Source organism: Eleginops maclovinus, chromosome 20, assembly GCF_036324505.1.
Source record: "Eleginops maclovinus isolate JMC-PN-2008 ecotype Puerto Natales chromosome 20, JC_Emac_rtc_rv5, whole genome shotgun sequence".
Taxonomy (NCBI): Eukaryota; Metazoa; Chordata; class Actinopteri; order Perciformes; family Eleginopidae; genus Eleginops; species Eleginops maclovinus.
This window is the reverse complement of record NC_086368.1, coordinates 9,103,028-9,123,018: the sequence shown is the minus strand read 5'-3', so window position 1 is coordinate 9,123,018 and position 19,991 is coordinate 9,103,028. Positions and strand designations below refer to the sequence as shown.

General features: G+C 40.0%; 1 protein-coding gene across 2 annotated transcripts; it reads left to right on the top strand.

The window, feature by feature from the left end:
• Positions 1-909: 909 nt before the first annotated feature.
• Positions 910-18,624, top strand: lrig2 (leucine-rich repeats and immunoglobulin-like domains 2). Of its 2 annotated transcripts, none has more exons than XM_063910839.1 (18): positions 910-1,577; positions 2,104-2,178; positions 2,608-2,742; positions 3,238-3,381; positions 3,554-3,697; positions 4,284-4,427; positions 4,759-4,902; positions 6,455-6,535; positions 6,869-6,940; positions 7,131-7,199; positions 8,438-8,601; positions 8,979-9,290; positions 9,401-9,682; positions 10,840-11,280; positions 11,427-11,579; positions 12,531-12,671; positions 13,142-13,285; positions 15,798-18,624. In XM_063910839.1, exons 1-18 carry the CDS (start codon positions 1,390-1,392, stop codon positions 16,031-16,033), a joined length of 3,069 nt encoding a protein of 1,022 aa, XP_063766909.1. In that variant the 5' UTR covers positions 910-1,389; the 3' UTR covers positions 16,034-18,624. The 2 variants fall into 2 exon arrangements, with proteins under 2 accessions (XP_063766909.1, XP_063766908.1); XM_063910838.1 differs by having other exon boundaries at positions 13,142-13,411.
• The last annotated feature ends 1,367 nt before the right edge of the window (positions 18,625-19,991 follow it).

Here is a 19,991-nt window from a genome sequence, read left to right as displayed (position 1 = left end):
ACCATTGGGAAGAAACATGTCGAAAGCCCTGTAATGTAAAATGTAATGAGCTTTGTTTGAGAGAGCCTTTCTGTAATTGTTGCACATTTGATAGTAAACTTGAATCTTGAACCTATACGAAATACATGTGGGCAATTGTAGTTCCTTCACTGACATTAGGCCTACATGAAAAAAGTAAAGCATGTTTTTATAAGGGGTTTATAAGGTGATTATGGGTGAGGACAGATCAAAGGTTGGAAACATAACTTTGACGCATCAATGTTTATTTAGTTTTGTTTGGGGTAAAAAGCTTAATTGTTACCTCTTCATTCATTAAACAGTTATTCAAAGAATGTTATGTTTGAAAATTAGTTTTTGATTAACTAAAATACAATTTAAGCAATACATACAATGTATAGTGAAATTTGACATATGCAGACATGCAGAAATTAGATAAATAAAACACACAATCATTATAAAGATCTAAATAAATGTTTGAAGTAAGTAAAATAGTGACACTGAAATAAATCATCCAGGAGCTGGAGTCTGTAACATGAATACAATCCTGTAGACAAAATCAAGTGATGTTTGCTTGAGAAGAACTGGTCTGATCATTCGAATTTAGAATTATTATTATTTAATTATTATTATTTTCTTTAATTATTATTATTTTATTAGTATTATTAATTTGTTTGTTTTGGTATTACTAGTATCCAGACTCACACTCCATATCGGTAGGTGACGGTAATGCTTCCAAACGTTGTTTGCCAACCGCCATTAAAATATAAGAAGAAGAAGAAGGAACACCCTATTGGACTGAAATCCAATCAAAGTTTCTGAAATGTTTGACAGGCTTGAATGCAGACCAATAGAACAACTCCAAACAAGCAGGGAAGGGGCGGTACCAAGGATATTCTATGTCATCAACTCAAGGCGCTTTGTTGTTCTTGCAGGACAGAAGACGAAGACAATTATTTTTAATTCTTTGTTAACAACCCGGGTTAAGCAAAGATACCATCTCACATGGTTCAATATAGTTAAACACCAACCAAGCGTGGAGTTGTCCAGTAAAAACTGGAGTATTTGTGGGACCATATCAAGTCAGCATTGAGCTAGCATTAGCCTCTCCGGGAGGGAGTCCACTATCCAGATTGGAGCGGAAGGAATTCCAAACACTGGGAAGAAGGGGGGGGGGGAGAAATTACTGCTGGGATGCCTCACGCAAGTTGAAAAAAACATGTATTTCACAGTTCCTCCCGGGATTATGGCACTGTAAACCTGGGATATGTGTTTGTATGACTGATACCAACTCACTGGAACGACTTGATGGTGTTTTTTTTAACAGTTAACGTGACCAGTTTAGCGAGTTAGCCACGTAGCTACGTAGCCCTCAGGAGGAAGACATTTAAAATGGCGGAGGTTTGGCCCATTCCTTCGGCCCTTGTCTTCATGCTGCTGAGTTTGAGTGCCTGGGCTCTGGAGTCTTGTCCCGCTCCCTGCTCGTGTTTAAGAGGACAACATGAGGGCTATATTCTGGACTGCAACAGGAAAAGACTTTCGGCGGCTCCCGTGGACCCACCAGAGGGGATAACCCAAGTGTGAGTACACAAGGAGCAAGAAGAAGTTTCTGAGTCCACAGTACTGATTTGTTGCTGATCCAAGAGGCGACACATAACATACCAAGGAGACCTGTTTAAAATAATTTTAGGCCCTTGACCCAGAATTCACAAGTTTCTCTGATGTTTTTTCTAGTTTTAGGACTGAGGTTGATTTCACCTTAAACCAATGCTGTCTTATTCAAATATATATCATACATCTTTGATTCATCAAGGTTATCATGTTTAGTGTTTGTTAAAACTAGGAGGTGTTAGATTATGTTATAACTTTTGAGTTCAGTATTTAATCAACTTTTACTGCAGTCTCTCTGGAAAAACCTCAATATTAACATCTCATAAAGCCTATCTGCCCTTTTTTATAACTCTTTTCTTGAGCATTTAGGAAGGAGTTGTATAATCCATGAGACTTTAATCCATGAGACTTTGAATCATAAAGACTTTGATCTTTATGATTTAATTATGGCAGTATTCTTTTAAACGATTCTAATGTTGTATTGACTCATTTCAGCACCATGAATCACAATGAGCTGACTGTTCTTCCTTTTCTTGGAGATGTTTCCTCCAATGTCACCACGCTGTCCTTGTAAGTATAAAACCCACTTGAGGTTATTTAACCTCTCCTGTTCAAACAAATGCTCTAAATAAAGATTGCATCTCTGTATGTAAAGCTTTGCCTTTTTTTATGTCATGCTTTACATGTTCTCCTCAAGAAGAACATATTTATTGGCAGTTTTAGCAAAACAATTGAAAACTTAGACCTCTGTTTTGTGTAAAAACGAGACAAATTTAAAAGGGCAGCATATATTTTGGGGATTTAAAAAAAACAAAACAAAATTATATAGACAAATATACAGAAAACAAAACATTTGTAAAGTACCATTTTACTCTGCAACAGATATGAACCATTTCCCTTGTTAGTATAATTTTGATATATCGTGCATCATTTTTACAGTAATCAGTGGATTTATGGCTTTAAAAAATCCTGATATCTTTCATATTGTTTTATATTCAGAGTCCACAATCGGATCTCTGAGCTTTCGATGCATCAGCTCCAGCTGTATGTTTCCTTAGAGACACTGGACCTGACCTCCAACTCCATCACAGAGCTCAACGTTGGATCTTTCCCCTCCATGCAGCTGAAATATCTGTAACTAATCCTCATTTATACATTGTTGTTTATCAAGTTGGGTTAGTTTACATTGTTGACCAGGATGGCTTGACAATAAAAAGGGAAAGTAAAGTTAGGAAAACCTAGAAAACAGAGAGTGCATATATCTGCCTGGGCTGATTAATATTGCACACATCTTTTATTTTAATAAGATAAATAGGATCCAAACTATTGTTATGACAACAACAGTTGTTATAACTCTAAACCAGGGAGAAACAACAGTGAGATGATTTAATGTATGGCTTTACCAAGAATTACAGAGTACATATTATATACAAAAACACTGGTGAAGTCAACACACACACACACACACACACACACACACACACACACACACACACACACACACACACACACACACACACACACACACACACACTGTTTTGTATCTGGATGTTGACATACAACAGATGTATCTACAGAGTCTTCTCCTCCTGATTTTGGCTCTAATGTGTCTGCACTTTTATCTCAAAGGAATTTGAGTAATAACAGGATCAGCGTCCTGGAGCCTGGCTGCTTTGAAAACATCTCCAGCTCCCTGCTGGTGCTGAAGCTGAACAGGAACAGATTGGCTATGCTGCCGTCCAAAGTCTTCAAACTTCCCCAGCTGCAGTTCCTGTAAGTGTCGCACGATGTGTTTCGGTGCAACATTCGAATAATCTGCCCATCTGACTGAGGGTAGTAGCTTGCTGAAATGACTGTGAATCCAAACAACAATAATCCAGTGGCTCTTGTTTGTTTGGTAAAACTCTACTTGGCTGAAGGAATCTGGTTCTTTCTCTCATTGTAGGGAAATGAAGCGTAACAAGATCAAGATAGTGGACAGTCTGACTTTTAAAGGGATGGAATTGCTGAAGTCGCTGAAGATGCAGAGGAACAGCATCACCAAACTCATGGATGGAGCCTTTTTTGGACTTAACAACATTGAAGAACTGTGAGTACAATATAGAGTATACAGGGTTTTTTCTAGAGGAATGTAGTATGAGCCCCGCCCAATTTTTGGTGAAAATAATGCATCAGAGCGAAGCAGAAATAATAGTGTCTTCATTTCTTAAAGTTGCTTAGTCATATATTGCACCTCAAACAACAAATAAATCCAGAGTTACGGTTTCTTTACTTCCTCTACAGAAAAAAGGAGAGTAAAAGAATCAATCTGATTCAGAAATCTCAGTTTCAGTGCAAGCCGACTGCCTGCCACTCTTCCCCTTTTTTTAGGGGAAACACATTTAAGGAGAAAACCTCACAACTTCTTCAGTATTTTCTGCATCTTGTAACATGTTAAAAATTATACACAAGATCCCACACTGTGCAACGTTTACATATAACAGAGGTTTGCAGCACTTTAAAGATCGTTAACATCCACATGGATCGTTTTTTCCCCTGTTTTTGTATTTTTTCAGAAACACGTTTTTATTGGCCACGATAAATCTGGCAGATTAGTCCCTAAATAAATAAAAAAGAATTATGGAAATACAGTTCTTTGTGCTAATGCCATTTTGTTTTTCCCATCTGCTTTTCAGAGAGCTGGAGCACAACAACCTCACGGAGGTCAACAAAGGCTGGCTGTATGGACTGCGCATGCTGCGTATCCTGCGGGTCAGCCAGAATACTGTCGGCATCATCCGACCAGACGCCTGGGAGTTCTGCCAAAAGCTGGAGGAACTGTGAGTGTGTTTGCTTCAGAGCTAAAATCCCCACGCAGCTAAGAGTCCCCACTTTCTTTCATCAGCCCTGGGCTCTGAAATGAATTCTGTGTGCTCAGAGGACTTACTGTTATCTTGCTGCCAGTAGCTGTTGGGTGTCTTAATCTAATTTAGTGCTGTCTTGCCTCCGGTGGATGTTCTCTTTACATTTTGTGAAATTGTGTAGTATTGTTCTTGAATTCTGAAGCAACATTAATATTAAATATTGATTATAAAAGGGGAAATTGTTCAAACTGTTCTTAAAATTGTTGCTTTAACTAATATTTCCCATATTTATGATATTTCTGCGCAGAGACCTGTCCTTCAATCATCTGACTCGACTTGAGGAGACGGCCTTCGTAGGATTAGGTCTACTGGACAGCCTGAACCTCGGGGAAAACTCCATCAGCCATTTGGGAGAGGGAGTGTTCAGCGGCCTGACGAGTCTGCGCACCCTGTAAGTAGCTACACCTCAAATAAATCTGTGTGTTTTTAAAGACGATATAACAAGTGTTATTAGGTGCAATGTGCAAAATCTAACCCCCCTGACATGTTCTTGGCTCTTTGCATTCTCACGAAGGCTGCTGACTACAGTAGGTCTGCCTTTGGTTCACTCTCCATGTGTAGCTCTAGTCCGGTATTAGATACATTGCCCGAGTTATCCTTAGTATTGTAAAGACACAGACGTAGAAAAGTAGTTTGAGTCTGCATCCTATAATATAGTTTTTCTTTCATTCTGGTCCTGCTTCTCATTAGTCATCTGTTTATTCTTACATCAAACCACCCTTATGTGTCATCTGTCCTGCAATTCACTGTGGGTAACTTGTAAACTGAATATTTGAGTCCATGTGAACCATATACTGTAGCAGAAGTGAGAGTAGACTTGTCTCCACATTGCAGCTTAACTAGAGGCTCAGTATATATAGAGAGACATTGCGTGGTGCAGGATTTAAGTTGGTTTGCTTTTACATATTGCATTCAGCAGGGATAAATAATATCAACACATCATATGCTCAATATTTCAGTTTGTATTTAGCATACCAACAAATAACTCTGCAGCCTCTGGCTTTGAAATCTTTTTTCTGACTGATGGCTACCATTCATCTTAGTGCACTGATCTGTTTATAATTTATTTAACAGTTATCTGTTATAAAACGCCCTCCTATATTAATGCAGCACATATCAGCTCCAATACTGGGTTGACTGTAAGGCCGCACAATTTTGAAAAAAAAACTATTTTTGACTGATATTGCAAATATAATCATTTGACATTATTATTCTCATCATCAATGAAACGTATATTAATTGGATCTGTCTGTAGTCAATGATTTATAGGTTGGTATATCTCTGAAGCTCTGCCATACTTCTTTCTAAATAGTATTTTTACACATATTTATGTGAATATTGCACTGGTCCATAGTGCAAATTCCCTACATTTTGATTTACAGTGCAGCTCTATTCGTATAAATCTGCTGCATTTTTCCGTTTCGATCACAAAATACGAGCCCTTCCTCCTACTTTTATCGATGGTTTAGAAGTGTTAGAGATGATACCGCAAACATATTGTTTCCCGCTCAGATGTCTGCTTAAGCAGCAACCAGAAAGAGGTCATGTTCTGCATCTTTACCATCCGGGGAGCTCTCATGGGAGAGGGGAATCGGAGAGGACTGAAGTTCTTTCAGAGGTGGCCAGGCATGAGGAAAGAGAAACAAAAGAGCCCATGACCCATCCTGTAAACACAACGTCTCTCTGTGTTTCCAGCGGACCCATGAACTGTCCCAGTGCTAAACAGAGCCAATTAATTCTCCCTCATCATAACAGCAGGGGCAGCCAACTGTGACACACTGTGGAAGTATGATGTCTCAGGTTGTTAGTCCGCTAACTGAGTCATTGCCACTGACAACCACAGTGGAGACTTTACACTCTCTGTGGCGTTAGAAAAACTCTGCGGGAGGAGCCCTCACATCTCAAGTGCTTTAATATCTAATATGTGACTCTTTGTCTTTCAGTGATATCCGCAATAATGAAATCTCCTGGGCCATTGAAGACTCCATTGGTGTGTTTGTTGGGATGAAGAAGCTGAACACACTGTAAGGATTCTCAGATTATACACATATTAAAACATTTTCATTTAAAACATGCATTTAGACAAACGCAACATGTGCATCTTAAATCATTTGGCAGATTTGAGTACTGTGGTAAATGTTCCCTGATGATAATAGGAAGCTTTATTCACCAAAAACATCAATTTGTGCTTTTCAGGTTATAGTGTGCTGTGAAATTGTTCATCAAGCTAAATCTAACATTCATTGAAAATGTAAGCTGGTTTCTGAATTTAGCCATAAAGAAAGCTGCTGACAGCACATCCACTATGCAAGGAAATACTACCCAGGAGCATCATAGAATACTTTTTCTTTTTTCAGAATAATACAGCGGAACAAAATCAAATCAATCACCAAGAAAGCGTTCGAGGGCCTGGACGAGCTGGAGCATCTGTAAGTACACACCTGTTTCCCAGCACTGTTATAATATCTCAGTTATTGTTGGATGTTTAAAGATAGCACACAACTTCTTTTTTTTCACACACTATGCTCTAGTTGTTTATTTATGCTTGTGAAACGGGATGCCATTTTGCTAGAATCACATTGTACGTGTGTCTAATCCATATTTCTGTCCGCGCTGCAGGGACCTGAGCAAGAACGGCATCATGTCGATACACCCTGAGGCGATGTCCCACATGAAGCTCAAAGAGTTGTGAGTAGACTGTTGATTAATCTTACAGCTAGCACTTTGGGGGCCCGCTTCTGTGTGATATTTTTTCTTAGACTGATTTAGAATTATTGCTTTCATTAAAAGGGAATTGTTATGATTTAGTTGTACTGCAATTAAACAACATAATAAAGCATTTTAATAGTCATAATATAATTGTGTTGACCTAGTAGCTTCAGTAATACATTGATTGGAGCTACTTTACCTTCACTACATCTTTGGCTTTACATGGGTTGCTAAGTCATTTATTTTTTACTAAAACCAACCTAATTGGACAGGCACAGATATTTAATTCAGCTTTTGTGATGCAGCATCATCATCTGCTCCATAAGGAGAGCAGTGTAAATGTTAAGTCTTTTGCCTTTTTGACGTTGTTATAAGCCCATATTAGAAGTTTATATTGAGCAGTAGCTAACGAAATGCCCCAGCAGCTGTCAACTTAACGATTATTTCCACGACCATAATCTTTTCCTGTTATTAATTCATCTGCTTCTTTGCTTGAACGTAGCCACACATGTCACAAGACAGTTTACTTCACAAACTTAACATTTTCACTTTTTTTGTAAGTATTCAAACATGGTTATTTTTAGCTTAGAAGCAATACAACTATTCTCATGTGCTGATTTTAAAACTATTTAAAGGTTCCCTTCACTCCTGTCATAAATGTCCTTGGTATGTTTTCTGTCTCATACTGACTGGGTTCCAAATGAGATCGCTGCTTTATGATTTTAATGGTTGTCATGCTTTAAGATAATTGAATTACTTGAGCATCATTGGTTGTTTAGTTCATTTGTGTTCAGTATGTATCTGAACTAGTACAAAAATGACCTAAGAACAGTTTTTTTTTTTAGCAAGAATTTGTTACACAACAGTTCAGGGTCTTCAGAGCTCTGTCTCTTTATATTTGGAATAACTGAAATATTCTTGCATGCTAACTGTCATTTAAGCAGCACTAACTATGTTGTCAAAGTAAATAATAGCCTTTCTGATAATACTTTAAAATGTTATTAATTAATGTAACCTTCATTGAAAGCAAGGAAGTACAAATGATCTACTTCTAAACGGTCATTCACTACTTTCAGAAAATATCACAAACCTGGAAATCCCAAATTCCCATTTTTTAAATTAGTCAATTCATCTGATCATATCCCCTCTGCAGAAGTTTGATGATTCCAGCACATTTTATGCCTCGTTTTACGCTTCTTTCCTTTTTCTGTCCTCAGCGTCCTGAACACCAGCAGCCTGCTGTGTGACTGCCACATGCAGTGGCTGGGGCCGTGGCTGACCGAGAGCAACTTCCACCAGTCCGTCTCCGCCGTCTGCGCTCACCCTGCCAGCCTGCTCGCTCATAATGTCCTGTCCATCAGCCCTGACGAGTTCGTTTGTGGTCAGTCCCTTTCATTTTTTCTTCCTTTTTATTTTTAAACCAAACTTAGTTTGATCCAATTAAAATAGTCAACAAACACAGCTGAACATATGTTGTCGTTGTAAACTAGGAAAGGATATGTGTCAGGATAGGAGTGTCTCTTTGGATAAATACATTGTTTATTTTACAATTCGTTCACAATTATTTACTGTAGGAGTTGTAATGGGTCTGTAAAACTGTGGCAGAAGTTTTTGGGGTCCTAAATCACACAACAAGTTTCCCTTTTCTGTATTGGAACTTTTTTTTTAACACTTACTATCCTACATGTTATTTAAGCATTTTCTGTAAAAGAAAAATATGGATTTTCTATTTTAAAAACTACTGTTTGCACTTCACAGATGATTTCCCCAAGCCCCTGATCACAACTCATCCAGAGACGTATGAGGCGCTGCGGGGGAACAACGTGAGTCTGAGCTGCGTGGCGTCAAGCAGCAGCGATTCGCCGATGACCACGGCTTGGCGGAAGGACGGGGAGGTGCTGTATGATGCAGAGGTGCAAAACTACGCCCGGTACCAGGAGGGAGAGCTGATCTACACCACCGTGCTCCACCTGCTCAATGCCAACTTCACCGACGAGGGCCGCTACCAGTGTGTGGTCTCCAATCACTTCGGCTCCAACTACTCCAACAGGGCCAAGCTTACGGTCAACGGTGAGGCCGTTTGCCCTTTCAGAATGTCATGTTTTGGTTCTTATTAATGCACTGAGTTCTGGTACTAGTCGTCCATCCCACCCTTGACTTTATATCCTCTTATTTTTCAGAGCTGCCGTCCTTCCTGAAGACTCCCATGGATCTGACGATACGCACGGGGACTATGGCCAGGCTGGAGTGTGCCGCTGAAGGCCATCCATCCCCCCAGATTGCCTGGAAAAAAGACGGAGGCACGGACTTCCCCGCCGCCCGAGAGCGCAGGATGCACGTGATGCCAGATGACGACATCTTTTTCATCGCTAACGTCAAGACTGAAGACATGGGAGTGTACAGCTGCACGGCTCAAAACGCAGCCGGCAGTCTGTCCGCGAACGCTACTCTCACTGTCCTGGGTGAGTCACATGATCAAATGACTGCTGTTTTACTGATGAGTCATTTCAATCACTGCGCTCAAATTGACTGGCTGCTCATCTGTTTCGGTGAAGTCATAACACAGTGCTTTTGTGTTTCCTCTTCTGCCATTATAACTTACGATGATGTAAATGCAAACGTTATTATACCATCGTCTATTGACAGCTCTGTGAACCCTGCAATGTTTTAGGTACCCCAGAGTTTTATATTGGAAATGTATATTAAGTATTCAAACTGCCGGATGCCAACTCGCATATGTTGGGCAATTATCTTTAAGCATAAATTAGGTTGATAAGCATTAACTAGCATTATAGCTTATTCAGACAATAGTTAGAAAAAGGCAGATTTGGACACATTTTGAGTGGTTTCGGGGGAATGAGTATTTCAAATGCATTTCTGGCCTTTTCGGGATCAACAATAGAAATTCTGCTATCAGAAAGAGGCCATATTTGTCGTTGGTGGGCTGATTTTGACAACATGAGTGCTGTTGCGACCATTGGATATAGAGAACACAAGATCTAAATGATTATCTCTACTGTGGACAATTTTTATTTTCTCCAAATAAATAAGCAATCTGTCCAATCCAAGAGTCCACTAAAAGTTAAAAGTCGACCCAATTTACTCAAAAACATTCAACCATGAGTAAAAATATTGCTACTTACTGGTTAAACTTGTCCCTTTTTGGATCCTGAAAAGATGAAAAATGGGTGCAGCATCCTCAATAACCCCCAAAACAAATGTTTGGTAATGCTAGTTAATACAACTTATGCTAAATGTGCAAATTGCCCAACTTATGTGGGTTAGCATCCGGCTGTTTCTATGCGCTGGGAACCCTTACTACACACTTGTAACATAACACTTTGGGGTCCTCAACATTTCCGGGTTCACAACAGGACTATGAGCTGGCAACTCGTCTACCATGTCCAGGGGAGACGGAACATTGTCTGGACGGTCTCATAACTGCGTCTCAGACTTTATGAAGCCATGCGCTGTGTCAATAAGTTTTGTGATCAAGGCTTGAACACTAAAGAAACATTTTCTCATTATAACAAACCTGAGACCATAGACCTCCATCCATACAGTTTGTCACAAATGCCGCTAGGATAATCAAAAATCAATGAGTCGTCTTCTCTTTCAGAAACACCATCCTTCATGCGGCCGCTGGAAGACAGGACCGTGGCCCGCGGTGAAACGGCCGTGCTCCAGTGTATCGCCGGAGGCAGCCCGGCCCCTCGCCTCAACTGGACCAAAGACGACGGACCCCTGGTCCTCACCGAGCGCCACTTCTTTGCTGCAGCCAATCAGCTCCTCATCATAGTGGATGCCGGTCCTGCTGATGCTGGGAAATACACCTGTATCATGTCCAATACTCTGGGAACGGAGCGTGGACACATCTACCTCAGCGTGTCGCCGTCAACAAACTGTGACACCGGCACCGGGTACGACCAGGACGGCTGGACCACCGTGGGCATCGTGGTGATCGTGGTGGTGTGCTGTGTGGTCGGCACCTCGCTGGTCTGGGTCATTGTCATCTATCACATGCGCAGGAAAAGCGAGGACTACAGTATCAGCAACACAGGTGAGCAGTTTATAAATAAATGTGCCTTATTGGAAGCGTTTCAGAATAATGGTGGCCGTTTGAAAACCATGAATTATGTCTTTGGGGATAACGCTATTTCACAGAACTCGATACCGTGTATCAAAATGTCTCTCCGTCCGTTCCAGACGAGATGAATTTGCCAGCAGACATCCCCAGCTACCTGTCCTCCCAGGGAACTCTGTCAGAGCCACAGGAAGGCTACAGCAACTCTGAGGCTGGCAGCCACCAGCAGCTCATGCCTCCTCTCTCCAACGGATACGTCCACAAAGGCACAGATGGTGAGAAATCTGCTTTTAGATTCGGTGTTTTAAAGATATTGGACTCTTTAACAAACATATTTAGTCACCCGAACATGGCTGAGGCTCATTTTTACTTCTCACGTTTGGAAATATTCATTATGTGAAATCTTTACCAAGCTGGGTTTGTCAGGGTAAGATAATTATGGCATAACCTTGGAGTACCACGTTTTGTTGTTGTTGTTGCTTCAAACAAGCACACGCAATTCCCCAAATCAGTTGTTTATTAATTGAATAAATTGGCTAAAACCCTTCAAATGCTTCCATATTGTGATAATGTGAAGAGTTTTAGTAATACTTCAGATAATTTTGACACACTTTATTTATTTCTATTTTATACAGCTCTGGAAAAAATAAGAACACTCTAAATGTTTCTTAAATCTTTATCTCTACATGTTTGGCAGCCATTGCAGTGTCTGTTGAATTCCAACACAGACACACATTGTTAGTAGTTTATAGAATAAAATACAAAAAAAGAAAATCATTTAACTCAAAGACTTATCTATAAATATAAAACAAGAGAAAAGGATAATGCTGAAGTGGTCTCTTCATTTTTTTCCGGGCTGTATGAATAAATAGTAATCATCTTTGAACTGTACGTAAGATAATCTCTTTTTTCCATGTTGTTTTGGTTATGTCATCTTTGTGATGCCAAGAAACAACTTCTGATATGTCGACATCTCAAGGCTTTAAATGGTTTATCTGAAATCAGATGCATTAGCATGCACCCCCGCCTCTCCTGCTGTCATTTGTTTTGACGTCAAAAATAAATACATCTTATTGCTTCTTATATATAATGTCTTAGGCTGGCTTTTCTGGATTCAAAGGTTTTCTTTTTGCAACCATTAGGTTCCTGTTCCTGTTCCTGCTTCAGTGTTCCAGATCAGATCCTTGCTGAAATGAGACACTGACTGATTATCATGTGTGTCCCAGGTGTGTGTTATGGAGACACGGGCAGCGAGGTGGAGACGGAGGGGAGCGGCATGCTGCACTGCCGGGTCGGCTCTCTATTCACCGGCCGTAGCAGCTTCCACCCTGGAGAGCCCCGCGACGGACTGACCGGACACCCAGCAGGTGAGTGTCATCCGCCCGCCAGAAGTTCATTATTAACAGATTTATTTTTCATTTTGTCCTGAATTCACAGAATGTCAAACTGGTATTTATGTAGATGTATTCATATTAAAGTGTAATCAGCTCGAAGGTCTTTTCATATACATTAATATATTTTAATTTCATTTTGATATTTGAAGGGATTTTAAATACGAAGCAAGGTGCTATAAATAATGAGGAGAACATGCTAATCGCAGTATGAGCTGCATAACACGTACGTCATGTTTGAGTGTGTTTTCTGTGCAATAAATGTACTTAGTCAAGTAATTAATAAGAAGTGTACTTCTTATTAATTACTTGAGGCCTTTTCACAGCCACAGTCCTTATGCGATCTCAAACTAAGAGTCTCAAAATTAGGCCAAACTCGGATACAGGCTTTAAAAACAAACGCATGGACAGTAACACTTAACTAGATGCTAATTCTTCCTCGCCAGGAGGTGCAGGTCCACTTGTCATCTGCTCTGACTGCTACGACAACGCCAACATCTACTCTCGCACACGGGAGTACTGTCCCTACGCCTATCTGGGTGAGGATGACCCGCTGGACAAATCCATACTGGGCCTGAAGGAAAGCTTCGGTGAGCATGCTCAGCACGACGACACGGCACTGGAGAGCCTCATTAGCAACCGCGACTCCTCCATCTTTCTCACCCCGCACAACAAAAGGCTGAGCAGCCACACTCCCCCAGAGCACTACGCTAACGGTGAGAGTTGGATATGTTACCTATTAGAGCGGGGTGGCGACACCATCCTTAATCTAGCTGCCAAATATCATGTCCTACCTGCTGAGGTGTTTTTTGATAACACCTTGAATTTCCACCCTCCTGCAGCTTCGGAAGAAAGAACATGTTCTCTCTTCTCTGAGGCTGTTATTCATCTAGCAGGGGGAGTTTGTTCTTGGCTTGTCTTTCTATATAACACTGAGTGTATATACAGCTCCAGAAAAAATTTAACAGACCACTCCAATTTTTAAAAATCTTTATCTCAACATGTATGGCACCCATTCCTGTGTTTGTCAATAGTAAAATGATAATGCTGAAGTGGTTTCTTCATTTTTTCCTGCGGCTTTATATGAGAGATATCACACTAAAGTTAGATCGTATTTATTAGGAATATTGATCTTCCAGATAGGCTATATATTAGAGGTGGGAGAAGTACTTAGATATTGTACTTCAGTAAACATAAAGGTCCTGAATTCAAAATGTTACTCAAGTAGAAAAGTATTAGCATCAAAATATTCTTAAAATACCTAAAAGTAGTCATTGTTTGATTGGTCCATTTCAGAATAATATCTCTGATATGTTTTATAATTATTGATCATTAAAGATTTATCAGAGCTGCTAAAGGTGCAGCTAGTTTTAATGGCTTTGTATACTGCAGGTAGCTTGTGAATTTACTCCAGGTGTAACTAAAGTCTGATTTAAGAGTTGATTATATTTTGTGGTGGACACTTCTGAAGCAATGGAGACGAAACTCAGAGAGACACAGGAGAGCTTGAACTTTGATGGCAAACACTTAAGGTTTATTCTGAAGTTAGCAGCTGGAGAATTGACAACACATTTGCTGCAGCTACGAGTTGACACACAGCGGTTGCCTGATCAATTCTGAAGAACTCTACTGCAGTCCGAGGTTTTAAACAGCTCAGAGTGTATAATCAACATTCCTCATCAGCGAGACTAAAGAAATATGGACTCGCACATAGGGCTGTCACTTTTTGATTTTTTTAGGCTTACATTTTCATTGAATCGATTGTAGAATGGATTATCCACGTCTACGTTTCAATTTTCAAAATAAAGGCCAACTCACTGCCATTAAGACTAACGTAAAGAGGGCGCAAGAGACGTACAGGTCAGCATTTCTGATTATTTATTGCGTGAAGTTCGTGTATAACAAACAGGAGCACTCTCGAAAAACAATAAGCAGTATGGACTCTCCATAACATCAATGAGAAAAAACATTACTGCAGGCTTCTGGCTGTTTACCATTATAAATATGAAACACATTTTGCATACGCAGGCGATTGTTAAATAGTTTGAAAATAAAACTTAAAATTCACTTGAGGACTAGCCAACATAAAAATAAATTGAAAATATTCACAACAGGCAGGATCGCTACATTCCCACAACAGACTGTGGACTACACCATACTGAGTCTGCATATGCCCCCTCATGGTTGTAGTGCTGCTGTGATATGGGAACTCACGATCGCACAGTTTGCATACCACTTTGTCCTTCTCCATAGTTTTGCCTTCTACCCAAAATCCGAAATGCTTCCATATCGAACTCCTCATGTGATTAGGGGTTATCACTCGTCTCTCATGTCACGTAGGTTTATCGGCGTTGCCCTCCATTTTTTGGCAAAACACTAAGCCGCGGCAGCCGATTGACACTATCAGGCTGTTTCCGGTGCGGCAGTTGGTGGGCATTTACTTTTTACCCGTCGCAATGCCTACTGCTCGGTTTCTTTTATTTTCTGCTTGTTTGTGAGTTATGTTAATAATAATCATAATGGAATAAAATATTTATTATTTGTTTAATTTGTTAAAAAATAAGTTATTTGGTAAAAATCGATTCCCTCTTTTCGTTTTCGAAACGTGTGTTGGTCGGTCCAATCGATTGTACAATCGATTCTCGAACGTAAAGTGACCTAGTCGTACATTGGAAAAGAATGTGTGCCAGGGAACCTACGTTCCAGTTAAGGAGGGCTTCTAGATGTCCCTGAACAGTGAACTATCTCATCGCAGCTTATGCTCGGTCATAGACTGGCAACTCCAAGGTGCCCAGGCTGCCCCTCCTTAAGGGAGAATACAGCGACCCCAAAAGAACTATGCCATGGGAACGCAGATAGAGATAATCTATATTTGTTTTAAGTGTAAACAAACATCTCCAAATTGCTTCTTTTGTCTAACCAACACTTCAAAATCTCAAGCCTTTCCAATACCATGGATATAAAAAAAGAAATCCCTCCAATTCCTCACACTTAAGAAGCAAAAACCAGATTATAATTTGAAACCTTGCATGAATCATGATTTAAAATCATCTGGAGGGAGATAATAAGTTGGCGTCTTACGTTGTTTCACTCTTTCTGCAGATTCCCTCAGCAGGTCCTTCTGGGGAGAAGGGGAAGATCCGTCTCTGAGAGCCCAAGCAGGCGCGTCCCATCACCCGGGGGCGATGTATCGGACACCCCCTCTGGCCGCTCCACGTGCCGACAGGGCAGAGGAACAGAGTGAGGCAGAATCGGACTGTTTACCCAGCCAATCCACACAGGACCACAGAAGTGCCTCTAATAGGACTAACCCTCAGGAGCATGCTGCTCCCTCATAGGTCCTTACACTAGGCCCACGCTCTGCCTCTGACTCCTCGTTGATGCAACCCCTCCTTTCCCGTCACCCACTACCTCCAAAGAGACTCCTCATATTCTGCCAAAGATGCTCTCTTGTATGTTTACATTCCCTTTCTGTCCACTCGAGAGGACATATTACCGCTCTCCACCGTGGAGGGTCTGCTGGACAGATGGACCGGTGATTAGATTGACCTTCTCCTTGACACCTCCACCTCTGCAGGAACCTGTCATCACACATCCTCCACTCTTCTTTGTTCTCTTCCTAGAGAAAGCGATGAATGTATGCTTGGAAGAGCCATGTCGGGCACTACCATGACAGAACGCCAAGACATGGTTCAGTCTTAACAAGCTCTCGCTCCTCCGGCCATGCTGCTGGATGGGGGGAGGAAGTGTTGTGCCAGTGCACGACACACTGGCAGTTTTAACACATCATTCCCGGTACAGAAAGCTGTCGGAGCAGCCTTTATGACTTTGGTAAAAATGACAAAAACCACTGATTCCCAAGTGGGTAAAAAGGGGACACTTGTAGTCCCCTGACCAGCAGTGTGTGGTTGTTGAGAGAACATTAAAAAGATGCGTCCCACTTTCCCACAGCCATCCCGACGGACTCAAAACTATCTGGTATCTTGTTATGCAAATCCCAGAGACAGTGACACCAAAATGTGGTGTATATTATAAATATATATGAATATATCCTATATCACCTTATTCTCATCTTGTTTTTGTCCTATGATGATTCCTTCATTTGATGTCTTTGTAATAATCAGCAGTTTGGGGAGAAAGCGTACACTGTCTTTTGCACATGTGACAATCATGGCTGTTCTCTCATGGTTGTCTGTCGGATGGCCTTTTCTTTAACAAGCATTCTCAGTGACCTCGATCAGGTGACTCGACGGCTTCTATACACAGTACTACGCACTGATTTCCCTTTATCATACCTTACAGGCACTTAATTTAATGGAGGTAGACGTCATTATGCAGTGTGCATGCTGTCTTACATCGTGAGGATTCATCGTCACGGTTTTATCTCTCAATGATCCTTCCGTAGATTTATTTAGCCTCGGTTTTCACTCTGGACTGTGAAAAATGAGAATGTATTGTATTATTTTCTACATGTACGTATGTGTGTGTGTGTACATAGGGCTAGTTATCTATTCAATTCCATGTCCTACTAGTCCATTTGCAAGGAGGTTTGAGACGTAAGCTGCAGTATCTTTAAGCTTATTCATTTCATGCCTTTTATTGACCCAGTTTTCTACCTGTCTGCAGATAACAAAATGAACACATTTTCTCTAGAAATGGAGGTTATTTTCCTCCCAACTGAGAGTAAACAAACAGCTGCCAGCTTCAGCAAACCGTACTGTTTCCACACGTCGGATATTAAATTGCTTTGAGGATTTAAAGATGCCTTTCATGTAGACGACCGTGGCTTTGTTTAATCAGGTGTAAGGTCATGAGTTTTCCATAAAAATCCTCTAGATTATTGCACTTCAGTATTGCTCAGATGTGATTGACTTTGGCCTTGTTTGTGACTCAAAAACTCAATTTATTTTTGCAATATACTCAGTTGACAGTTTATTAGGAAAATCCAGCTATAATAGATGCAGCCTGATACAGCAGTCCTGCAATAATTCCAACATTGATCACATGTCTTTCTCTTTGTTTTGTTTGTTCTCTAGCTTTTGATTATTTTCAGTACAGAGGGTGTAGTTTTTGGTACTCTTGAACTCTATTGAGTTATACTGAGAGGTGTTTTTTTTTTTTTGGTAAGTCTAACATAATGAATGCAGGAATTATTGCAAGACTGTACGACTAAATTAGATTTAGCTAAGTAGACCTAAAAACTGCCAACTGAGTGCATGTTGTAGTCATATTGTGAATATCTGACATCCCATTTGTTGTGTTATTTCTGCCATGTTAATAATCAGTACTGCAACATACTGCTCTTTACATTTGCGACCAAGAAAATATTTGTTGTGTTCCTTTTCTCCCTCTTTCGTATACGTACACCTCAAGGGTACTAAGTTCAGACACTAAAAATCAAAGATGCTGAAAGTCTTATTATTACTGTCATAGTGTATATTGGTACATCTGAGTGGTACGTGCAGATATGAATTCTTCACTCTTGCACTCTTTTATTGAGACTTCCTGCTTCAATGCTTTTTGTTTACTTGATGTTTTCTGACTGTTGGCCAAGGTCAACCTCGTGCCCCCTTTCAGAAAGATTGAGAAATTCAAATGAAAACTCGCAGTGATAAGTCATCTGAGCGGAGCTACATATCGCTGGGGCGCATATCGATTTTCCGTTAAATATTTTCTGCCAACACAGCACATCATAATGTGCATATGTATTGTTTTTGTTCTCTGAACGTCCTTTATGACTTTATACCAAAGTTAAGCAGTACCTGCTCTGGCGATATCCAATGCTGCTTTTTTTTATTGTTGAAGTTTTGCATTTTGTTTTTTAATGGTATTTTTGGACCTTTGTTAACGTGTACATTCTGTAAAGCATGTCTAAAGAGCCTTTTTGTTACGTAGCCATTACTCTGATATTAAACATGAATTCTGATCATTTGGTTTGGATGGTGAATGTCCGCCTTAACACTCCTGTCAGTTCAAAAGGTTACTTTCTTTATCGAACATGTTGTTGATTATTGTCTCGGTTGCTTTCCACTTGAGGAAAAAGCTCATCACAATTACCCGGAGTCAAAGGGTTTGCTCTTTCCAAAGCTCAAAGATATTGATTTTACAATTATGTATTAACGGTTGGGAGGGTAAATAAAAAAATGTATTAAGTTACAATTACTACTTACCTGTAATTAAATGTAATGGGTTACTTAATCTGAAACTATAAAAAGAATGTAACCTGATTACTTTGTTACTTTTGGATTACCTCGATAAAATGCTAGGTAAGTATAGAGAAAATAAATGACAATAAGATGTTTTTTAACCTTTTATGTAACAAACAGTCTCACCTTTTTAAAAAAGAAACCAAGATATTTTGTTCACAAAATGTGTCCTCTGTTAAGTGATTTGATTTACAGGAAAAGCTGTGTTTTGTATAAAATATTTTTCAAAGAATCTGCTTTTTAGTTGTTTTAGTAACATTATCCTGCTAGTAGTTCCCAATGTTTTGAAATTGAAGTCATGTTTTTTTAATGTCACTGTAAGGAAACTGTTAACATTTTTGGGAATTATTTTATGTAATATCGTTATTTGGTTTCTCCGCGAGCCTGCATATATAACATAAGAAAAAGGCCAGAAATGTTCACACTTATTGAGCTGTTACAAGCTTATATTTCTCATTTATTGCTTATAAAACATTGCCAAGATTGATCCAGTCAACTTTTTTAGAGTTCTGGCTGTGGTGTGTGTTTTTACTGACAGTAGGGTTTTTAAAAGAGAACACAGAACAGGGTCTTGCAGGATTTCATTTAGGTTACATGTAATTGCAGGCACAGAGGTCTTAACCTCAGCATGATTTCTGGGCACACCATGGAACGATTTAAAAGGCCAAGCCATCAGTAATCTGGATTAAGTCACGTCAATCCAACACAAAGCCAGCTAATATGGGCCTTAAAAAAAACTGTTAGTCCATCATCAGTCTTGGCGTTAAGAAAAAAGGCCTCATTTTCAAAGTCCCTCCTACTTAAATCCAGCAGAATCCTGGGAAATGTAAGCGTTGAATCTGACTGTGTGTCAGCCTTTTAAAATGTGCAGTTTGTTTGGATCCCTGCTCTACTCCCATCAAAGACACGATAGCATTGTTAATCATTCTTCTACACACCAATGAATTATTCAGCACGCGCCCAGGGTGGCAAGTCCGTATTTAAACACGGACTTCTAATGCATCACATCCAGAGAACAGAAACAGCTTCATAAATACTACATATGGTGTGTTCACTGCCTCCTTTTTGTGAACTTTATAGTCAATTAACT